Source organism: Rutilus rutilus (genome assembly GCF_951802725.1).
Source record: "Rutilus rutilus genome assembly, chromosome: 4".
Classification (NCBI taxonomy): domain Eukaryota; kingdom Metazoa; phylum Chordata; class Actinopteri; order Cypriniformes; family Leuciscidae; genus Rutilus; species Rutilus rutilus.
The window spans coordinates 38,864,426-38,875,338 of record NC_140212.1 but is presented as its reverse complement, the minus strand read 5'-3'; the positions used below and the strand labels follow the sequence as shown (position 1 = coordinate 38,875,338).

Here is a 10,913-nt window from a genome sequence, read left to right as displayed (position 1 = left end):
ATGTGATTTTATATAGTTTATACTCTTTATTATGTAAATAAAAGGACCATGGTGAAATTTTAGATAGGTTTACAACCCCCATTTTGTTTTAGGCAGTTATAAATTCAAAAAGTCCAGTACAAATGGTACTGCCGCTTAGCAGTTGCTAGGTGACAAAACCAGACCGTCCCATTGAACAACTCCAAGGACACAGCTAGCAACAATTTGTTATTGTGACAATAAATTTTGTTAGTTTCATTTTCCCAAAAAACTGTGGTGGAATGTTTAAGTACTTTAGATTGTTATTCAACTCCACAACTCCTGGAGAAATAAAAGGCCCCCACTGATTCAATTAGTTCTCAATTAATTGGGAACGTTTTGAAGAGATGAACCGTCAAACATAAAAGGTTATTGTCAGATTTAACAACCTTAACATTTCACAAACAGTTTGGTGCTGCGTATGAAATTTCTTTGTTCTGCTTTCATATTAGACTCTCTGAGATGAAACCTGACGGTGCGTGTCCACTGGCACGGAGTGAGCGGAGCGGAGCGAGCATTTTAAATTCATTCCAATGGAAGTCGAGCTTCATGCTCGCGCAGTGCATTTTGGGATTGACAGTGGACCGGAGAAAGCGTTGAGAGCGTCAAAAGGTTGGGCAGTTCTCAAAAATATGTGACGTCTGTCTTTAGAGTTTAAAAATATGCAAATTTTGCCGGAGCATATGCTGGATTTAGTGTGTAAATCATTTTGTTTACAAATTAGACGCTTTGCAGTTGTTATATATGAAGAGTTCAGATGCAAAAGCCTCTAAGTGCCATCTGAAATTTTCTTCTAGAATGATCATTTTTATAAAGCTTGTATATTTAAGTTAAGTAATTTCACTTAAATGACAATTAATAGGTAATTTGCATTGCCATTTAAGTGAAATTATTGAACTTAAATATACGAGCTTGATAAAAAATGATCATTCTAGAAGAAAATTTCAGATGGCATTTAGAGGCTTTTGCATCTGAACTCTTCATATGTTAAATATTTCATTTTGGATGTGTTCATTGGGATTATACTGGCTGGGTTTATAAAAGTTGACAGGATATTTGCTTGGGTCATTTGGAAACAAAGCTTGTATATTTCCGAATGTAATTGTGTGCTTTTTTGTGCATTCACGCGTTTGACGTGAATTCGCATCTGACGTCCGAGTTGAAAAATCTGAACTTTGGCGTCTGTTCGCGCCGCGTTAACCAATCAGGAGCCTGCTTGTTGCTGTCATGTGGTGAAGTGACGGGATAAACTCCTGCTCGGAGTCATTCATTCAAAATGGGGAAAAAACGTATATTGGCGGTGAGCAGTCAACTGGAGCTGTACAACGTAGTTCGTATTTTTACAGAGACAGGAATAAAAAGGACCTCGCTTGGAAGAGGGTCAGTGAGGAGATTGGGCAACCTGGTAAGTTGTAAATGTTACACATTTCTCTTTTGAGTCACGTTATTGACCTGCTAACCAGCTAGCAAGCTGCCTTGCCGCTATTTTACAACTATTTTACAGCTACTTTTCGCTAACAAGATAATGTGTTTATTCAGAGGACATCTGCAGAAAAAAGTGGAAAAGCCTCAGGGACACGTACCTGAAGGAGAAGAGGAAGGAGATGGAGAAGAGAAGTGGGTCAGCAGCAGTCTGGGATTGCCCGGATCGGAGAGGACAATCACCTCGAGGCCCAGGGACAGCCTGAAGAAATATCAAGGGAGAAAGTGACAGGTGTGTTTCCAATGAAGCCACATTACAAAGCATATATGCTGTCATGTTTACAGATGAAGAAAATCAATCTCTCAATGACTATTGTTACCAACGTGTTGTATTAACATTTAATATTGTCTTGTTTTTTATTTTTAAATTCTGTTCATATTGTTAAATATAAATTATCTATATTCATATTATTTAAATCAATAAATTATTTTGTAATATGACTAAATGCCTGGTGTGGTTCTAATGCACAACAAAGCAAATCTTTTATCACATAACTTGATTTCAATATATGAGACGTATTACTTTTAGATCTAGATTATATAAAACATTATTATTGTAATGTAAAGACAACCAACATACTTTAGTGTATAAGAACATTGTGTCTGGACAGTGTTGAGTGAGAAAAAAAACACAGAACAGGTTAATTACTTTTGGAGGCTGGCTCCATTTATCATGAAAACTAAAATAAATAAATCATTTTACCTTATATACTAACGTGGAAAACCTACCATTTTGAAAAAGTTAGTGACTGAGTCTAAACTTAATAAATATGCATGTTGTGGTGGACCTGGCAGCCTGGAACTGGGGCTGAAACCTGAAAAAAGTACAGAATATAGTAATAATGGAGGAAAAACAGTTTTTAGATAGTCATGCTCTTTATAGGTTTGTGGGTGGCTCTTAAAAGAGCCGTTGTGGGGAAGTCATGAGGAAGACTTCAAATGCTACTCTGTCGGCTGCCATGGTACTGCTCCCTCCGCTGAGAATTGTGCCATGAAGACATCCCTCACCCTCTCTGGAGGAGTGCCTCTCTGGAGGAGTTGTTTGCTGCAACCCGACCCAGACCTGACAGTGGCTCCTCTCCAGCATGTCCCGAGCCCCTCACAGCAGGTGCCTCTCTCCCTTCCAAATACCTCATGAAGTTGTGGAGAACACACGTCGCCTTCACACACTCCTCCGCAACTTCAGGGTGGACCTCGATGAGGCGGCGGTGGTACATCCTCCACTGTGAGGAGAGGATGCCAAAGGCGTTCTCCACCACCAGCCTGGCTCTGGAGAGGCAGTAATTGAAGACACGCCTCTCTGGAGGAAGCGTGCGTCCAGGGAAGGGCCGCATGAGGTTCCTCTGCAGCCGGAACGCCTCATCAGCCACGAAGACATGGGGCTGGGGTCCTCTGTCTTCAGCACCAGGTAGAGGGTGGTCAGGAGGCAGATGAAGTGTGCCAGCCGGAGAGCCTGTCCAAATGCGGAGTTCGCCAGAATCCCACCATCGCTGGTCTTGCCGTACCCCCCAGCATCGATCACCCGGAAACAATACTTCGCATCCACAACTGCAAGGAGAACGATGGAGAAGGTTCCCTTATAGTTGTGGAACTGGGATCCTGAGTTGGGGGGTGCCTTGATGACCACATACTTCCCATCCACCGCTACACAGCACAGAGGGAAGTTCCACTGCTCCTGGAATCCCTCTGCGATGGACCTCCAGTCATCGGTGGTGGACACAGCCATGTAGTCCTCAACAAGGCAGTCCCAGATGGCAGTCACTACCTGGGGGACGATCTGGCAAACTGTGGAGACAACAACCCTGTAGCTGGACGCTATCATCCTGAATGAGTCCCCAGTGGCAAGAAACCTAGAAAACATTGTTATAAATATTATTACAAGTACACTTGTAGTTACATATTCAACTATATACAATAACCAGTCTGTTTTACTTAAATGTACCATATTTTTTTGTTTGCTAGCAATTTTACAAAGTTTTGAATCTCCAAAAACAAAAGGGTATCTGGTGTATTAAAATCACTAGTGTGCCAATAACCAATAAACAATAAACAAGCACTACATATTGCTTACAGATAGAGACATGACAGCATCACGTCTGCCAAGAGAATATTAAAAATTGTAGGTTATAGCAATAAACCGAGTATCACTAGAAAGAGCACCAACAGTGGTATCCGTACCACAGTTTGAAAAACATTGATAGCATAGCGTATATTAGCATATATTTAATATACTGTATTTAAAATTTCATATACATTTACTAACCGAAGACAGATGGACAGGCGCTCCTCAGCTGGGATAGAGCGCCTGTAGGTGGTGTCCTGGAGGGTGATCCTCGCTCTTGCTCCGATGCGGGACAGCAGGTTATCAAATTGGGCGCTGGACAGCCAGAAGTACCGCTGAAAGCAGCCGTCATCCAGGCGCAGCTCCTGGAGCAAATGGTGAAACTCGCCAAACTGGGTTCGCCTCCGGAGGGTCTGGTGGACCCAAGTACAGCGACGATGACACCTATGAGAACCTCCAGTTCTGCTTTACAAAGCGGTAACTCTCTTGAGGAATGGTCGATGAACATCAACCATCTTGCAAAAAGACAACCGCTGCACTTGCCCCGCCCACAAGAAGCAGATTTCGCTACAGACGCGCGTCAATTTCGCTTCAAACTTTTGCTTTATACGCACGGATGGATTCAAAATGTTCAAGCGAACAACTAGACGTGATAGACGCGAATTTGACGCTCTATTTGCATTTGGTGGGAACGCACAGTAAAGGCCTCATTATACTTCTGCGTTGGACCTACGCCGGAGCCTCTACGCTGTAGGCAACGCGTTGGTTTTCATTTATACTACTGCGTCGTTGTCCGCGTTGACGCGCAATTACACATGCAGAGGGAGCATGTGAAACCAGAGGGAGCAGTCCTAGCAGACCAATCACAGCGCTTGCGTCCGTGTAGAGTTGACGCGTTGTTACATTTTTGGAGAGGTGCACGTCAGGGTATGCCGAAGGGTACGCGCGCTACACACAGCCTACGACGTAGCTACGGTGTGAGTTCGACGCAGAAGTATAAATAGGCCTTACCACTCCATCCACTGCCTGTGGACCAAATGTGTGGGTTAATAAACTGAAAGCTAATCTAGAATCCAGGTTTGATTGTAAGTTGGCAAGTATACTAACCAGAGTTGTCCTTTAATGAAAAGAAAAAGATGAAATGGTTAATAAAAGAGATGGAAACCAATATAAAACACGCCTGATAACTAAATATATCGACCATATCAATTTAAAAATGAACTTACTCCTAGCAGATCTCTGAAAACAACATATATAATAAGAATATAGAGTGAGTATCCCGTTATTCAACCAATAAGATCATAAATGACATCATCTCATATCAGATATACGTTGTATAACATATCTATAAATGGTCTATATCCGGTAAGATTGCCTTCTGAACTTTGCGCTCCAAAAGGCTTTCATAATGCACAGAATATGAGACTTTCTCCCATTCGAACACGTGTATCCATATTAATGCATAACAGATGTACATTACATACATACAAAGGAATGTGCAAGCAAGGCCTTTTCACTGGACAAACCTGAGATAAAGAAATTACACTTCTAATAGTGGGGTTATTCAAAGGACAATCTACACTGTCCCTTGCTTATTTTCAAAACCTGCATCCTTGCCAGTGTCAAAGGTTTGTGGCTGTCTTTCTTTCTTGCTTTTTTCCCCTTTCTGATGCATCACTTTCCTTTCTTTTTTTCCCTTTGATTGTGACTGGGATACATCATCCTCTATACATCTACAATTTGTGGACTCAACCAACAGTTCTGAAGTTATACATTATAGCAGACCAAAACAAAACTGATTATTAATAAAGATTTATACCTTGTATTCCAAGTATCCAAGTCTCTGGGTCATCTTGTGAAAAATCGAACCTGTGGGCCATTGGGTCTTTCCCGGGTAGTTAATCCTGGGTGGTGTAGTCGTTCCTTTTGGAATCAGTATAATAGAGTACCAAATCTCTTTAACCCTTTATAACACCACCTCCTTTGCCATAAAAATATGAGGAAAAAGAAAATGACACAATGTCTCTTTATTCTCTTGTTTATTTATGTAGGATTAAGATATATAGATCAAGGATCAGTTACAAACTACACTTAAAAAGATAATATTTAACATACTAGATTTGAAACTTTATCACTTTTGAGTTACGTGATATTCATGGCTCCTGTCTCAGTGCAAATTTCAAACACACATTAGTCCTCAATAATACAGATTTATATGTCAAAGATACTTCATGATTTCAATTAAATCATACACTGAAAGTTCAGTATTATTGGAATCACATTCTGCAAAGCTCCTGTTATCTTAAGGGAAACAGTAGGAAACCACTGAAAGTGTTGTGGTTATTCTGGTCATCATATATCCAGTGTCCAGACCAAAGTCTCACATAGACAACATCTCCAACCTCCAGGATCAACACAACTCCATTAGAGGAGGTTAACCGAGCCTGAGCCTGAGGCTGAATATCATGTGCCATAACTGTACGCTCTCCATTCTTAAAAATGGCTGTAGTTGTTCGAATTCCGCCAATACCAAATACAGTGACTCTGAACATGTACGCTCCTTTCAGTGGGGCTGTGAAAACACCTAAATCAAATAACAAGAGATACAGAATCAGCTGTTTCTGTTATTTCTGTTATTATTCTGTTATTTACCAAGCACAATGTGTAATAGTTTTGAAAGATGGCAAATCATTTAATTCTCTAATACACATTACACAACTGCAGAGAGGTCTGAATGGAGCAGAAGGGTTTTCATTACTATAAACTGAGTTTTATGACTCATTTCATTGATAATTACCTGTAACTGGATTGTAGGCGTTCCCTATGTTTGTGAAGACTTTCCTGTAGGTTAGTGTGATGGCAGTGGTAAAAGGACCAATATGACCACTGCCAGATTTCATCAGTGAAGCTGAAAAAGCTATTTCTCTGTCTGTTATTGAAAAACATAAGCAATATAGTGATATATTACTGTATTACACTGAGAATGTTTACACTGAATTTAACATCATTCAAGTAGTTTCACCTCTATTTTCCTTTCTCAACTCCACTTGACTTAGAGTAAGATTAGAGATTTCTGTGAAGAAAATAATAATTCTGTTAAATGTTAAATGAAATTCACACTGCTTATTGTAATACATATATAACACATTTTACACAGTATACTATGCAATGTATTGCATTGGTGTTTTACTCTTGAGGATCATTGATAAAAGAGTGAATGTTTTGGTGAAGTACCATCATTTTTCCTGTTCATCTCTTCCCTCAGTCGCGTCTCTAAAGCTCTGATGTTTGCTTTCTGCTCTGTAACGGTGGCGGTCAGTTCTCTGTTGATGGTTTTCTGCTCTGTAACTGTGGCGGTCAGTTCTCTGATGTTTTCTTTCTCCTCTGTAACTGTGGCGGTCAGTTCTCTGATGTTTTCTTTCTGCTCTGTAACTGTGGCGGTCAGTTCTCTGTTGATGGTTTTCTGCTCTGTAACTGTGGCGGTCAGTTCTCTGATGTTTTCTTTCTCCTCTGTAACTGTGGCGGTCAGTTCTCTGATGTTTTCTTTCTGCTCTGTAACTGTGGCGGTCAGTTCTCTGTTGATGGTTTTCTGCTCTGTAACTGTGGCGGTCAGTTCTCTGATGTTTTCTTTCTGCTCTGTAACTGTGGCGGTCAGTTCTCTGTTGATGGTTTTCTGCTCTGTAACGGTGGCGGTCAGTTCTCTGATGTTCACTTTCTGCTCTGTAACGGTGGCGGTCAGTTCTCTCAGCGCTGCATGGATGTCAGTGAAGAACAGATGGTAGTTTTGTTGGCTGTCAGTTGAAGCTTCATCTCTCAAAGTGTCTGTTTGAGGTGGATTCTGTCTTCCGTCCTCAGATCTGAGCTGTTGACTGATCTCATTCTCATTGAGTCCTCCATCTACCTGATGCTGTACGACACACACAAAGGTTTCCAACAGCAGCAGTAAACATACTAAACCCTTCATTCTTCACTGATGTTTGTTTCCAGCTCTTGCTCTGTCATCCTCACAGCCTCTCATGTTCCTTTTATAGTGTCCTGATTTACTGTCTTTTGTACTTTATCTGCATTGCTTCAGATAAAGAAGTAGTTCAAGTTAATTGTTAATCATAATCAAAGGGATGTTCCGGGTTCAGTAGATGTTTATCTACTCACAACATTTTGTGGCACTATGTTGATCACAACAGAAAATATATACAAAGTTCTGGCATGAAACTCTACATGTTGCAGGCTAATAGGTCCTTTTACTCACCTGTTCATAATCACATTATCTATAGGAAACAACTGATTGGTTCCTGCCCTCTAAGAAACCCTCCACCTTCACCAGCTCCATCTGTATAGATCAGCTACGGGTAATTCATGTACGCTATATTGTACAGCAGCAGCATGTCTTACATTCTCACAGCAGCGTGTTGTGTATGTATTGGCAGTAGCAAGTCCCGTACTTGCTCTGCCGCAGCAATAAAACCAGCAACAGCGTAGCAGATCTATTCCTCCAAGACCAAACATACAACATTGTCATACCCATTACCATGCTAATCACTTTGATTCATCTCTCTCTCTTTTCATTTTTTTTTAATAAATATATATAGATCAGCAGTCAGCATCCTTAAGGTGCGTTCACACCGAACGCGAATAGCGCGTCAGGCGCGAGTGATTTCAATGTTAAGTCAATGCAAAGACGCGTTTCGCACGTAAAAAATTCCTGCGGCGCGAATGAGGCGTAGAGGGCGGCGCGGTAGACGCGAATACGCCTCATTCGTGCGTCAAGTTCGCGCGAATAGCGCGAATTGAGCGTCTAGCGCGTTAAGCGCGTTATGCGCGAATGATTTTATTAGTGCTATTTGTGCATTCACGCGTTTGACGCGAATTCGCGTCTGCCGCCCGAGTTGAAAAATCTGAACTTCTGCGTCAATTCGCGCCGCGTTAACCAATCAGGAGCCTGCTTGCTGCTGTCACGTGGTGAACTGACAGTTTATAATGTTATTTTATGTTTGGCCTCAATAAATTATTTTGTAATATGACTAAAATGCACAACAAAGCAAATCTTTCACATAAAAACTCGATTTCAATATGAGAGATACTCATTTTTTATTGAATGCTTTTTATTCCATATCTATTCTAGATTATATGAAACTTTATTAATCTAATGTAAAGACAACAAACACAATTTAGTGTATAAAAACTTTTAAAAAAAAATCACAGGACAGGTTTCACTTTTGGAGGCTGGCTCCATTTATTATCAAAACAAAAATAAATGACAGATTAGGTGCGGGCGAGGGTGAACTTCGCGCCGGGATGTACAGCGCGGGCTCGTCATGCAGCGACCACTCGAGGCCGAGGCTTATACGGCCTACGCTGTCCTCGTCAGCGTCCTCACCGTTAGGTCCACCAAACCTACCTCCTGGAGCAAATTGTGAAACCCCTGAAACCCTCCGGAGGGTTTGGTGGACCCGAGTACAGCGACGATGTCTCCTACGCAGCTGTTTCTGCTCTCCAGAGCATATACGAGCGGTGACTCTCTCGATTAATGCTACTGCTAATGCTCGATAAACATCTAAAAAAGATGGCCGCCAACAGGTTTCGAAACTTTCGCCTCCGGATTTCGCCTCTGACGCGCGTAAATTTCATTTCAAACTTTTGATTTTACGCGCGTCAATTTCGCTCTTGACGCGCGAATTAACACAAAGTGGTCAAGCGTATAACTAGACGCGGCAGGCGCGAATTTGACGCGCTATTCGCGTTTGGTGTGAACGCAGCATTATAGCACATACAGGGAAAATCACAGAAACCTCCGGTCGCGTGAATAGCTTGTCGGATCTCACAATTTAATAGTATTTATTGGACAGGCTTCATAAAGCATGCTGTGTGACTGTGAGGAATGATTACCTCAAAATTTACATCCATATGCAAGTTTGAGTGACTTTATTTAAATTAAATACATTAGCTATTGTCACGTGCCAGTGATTATCCCGACCTCTGATATAAATGGTCACATGACTCTCTGGTGTCCATGTGCATATCCTACTACAGTTACCAGGTTTAGCAGCTTTATGTTATGACATAAAAGGAGGAAACATTGGATATCAATTTACACAGACAAAATTTGTAAGTGATGTTTACATATATAAGTGTCTTTACTATTAAAATACACACTCTTTTAATGTTTACTGCTTGGCCCATTTATTGTGCCTGACAATATTTTTTAAACTAAAGAACAAGACAGTTATTTCTGTGTTGATTAATATCATGCCACAAATGTTGCTGATAGATTTCAACTTCAACAAAATTCATTTAAATGTTATTTTTCCTCCACATGCAACAACATCCTGTGTCAACAGATGTAAAACTGAATAAATGCACAAAACTCATCAACTTAAATTTAATTACATGTAACAAATAGGTTAAATGTAATTATTAACCTGATTTACACCTTTTCATGTAAAAGAATGCCCTAGATGTTGGGAAAGTGGATTTATGCTCTGATGATAACGTTGATATTGGCTTGTTTTACAGTACCATAAAGTGAGCTGTGTTTTTACCTTTGTTAATTATTACTTAGTCATTGGTTCTAATGGTTTTGCATTATAAATCTGGCAGATGCTTTAATCCAAAACATTTTATATTACAAATCAATTTCAATTTATTGGTACATCACCTTTTAAAATGCACATTGTTGCACAGCTTTACAGAACACAGAAGAAAATATAAAGAAGAGAAAAATGTTGTTGTTTTTTTAATCACAAGCGGCCAAAGGGAAAGGTGCCAAGGAAAATCCTCAAGATATTTTATTTTACATATCCTAGTGAAAAAGATGAATTAATGATATTAAAAGAAGAGGATCTATGACCTCTGGAAGCATCTCTTTCAATAGCTTAGTTGGTATAGGGTCTAACATACGTTGTTGATTTAGATGATTTAACAAGATTGGACAATACTTCCTCTCCTATTGCAACGAATTAATGTAATTTTTCCTCAGGGAGACTACAATTGCCCTGCCTGATGCAATACTGTCGTAGATGGTTGCATAATTATAATTTTCTCTCTAATATAGGGTGACCAAACGTCCTCTTTTTCCTGGACATGTCCTCTTTTTGGACCTAATAAAGTGCATCCGGCTGGGATTTCTAGCCCAAAATGTCCCGGATTCGGCTTTTGCTTTCTACAGTCGCTGTTTTTGCATTGCTTTAGGTCCCGCCTTCTCGCACGCCATTGGTCAGTTGGTCATGTGCGTAACGCAAACATTGGTCAAACTGCATCTCAATCATTACCCTCAGCACTACAGCAACAACCAAGAGACAGAGCAGCACTTGCTTATCAAAAGTGCCACATGGCTCCTTAACAGCGAGAAAAG

General features: G+C 40.6%; 1 protein-coding gene across 1 annotated transcript; it reads right to left on the bottom strand.

Moving 5' to 3' along the window:
* Positions 1-5,731: 5,731 nt before the first annotated feature.
* LOC311289192 (uncharacterized protein) lies at positions 5,732-7,589 on the bottom strand. The gene is made up of 4 exons (XM_084406996.1): positions 6,797-7,589; positions 6,585-6,635; positions 6,360-6,491; positions 5,732-6,146 (listed from the first exon to the last, which is right to left on the bottom strand). The coding sequence occupies exons 1-4, from the start codon at positions 7,524-7,526 to the stop codon at positions 5,860-5,862; spliced, it is 1,200 nt and encodes a 399-aa protein (XP_084263122.1). The 5' UTR covers positions 7,527-7,589; the 3' UTR covers positions 5,732-5,859.
* Between the last annotated feature and the right edge of the window lie 3,324 nt (positions 7,590-10,913).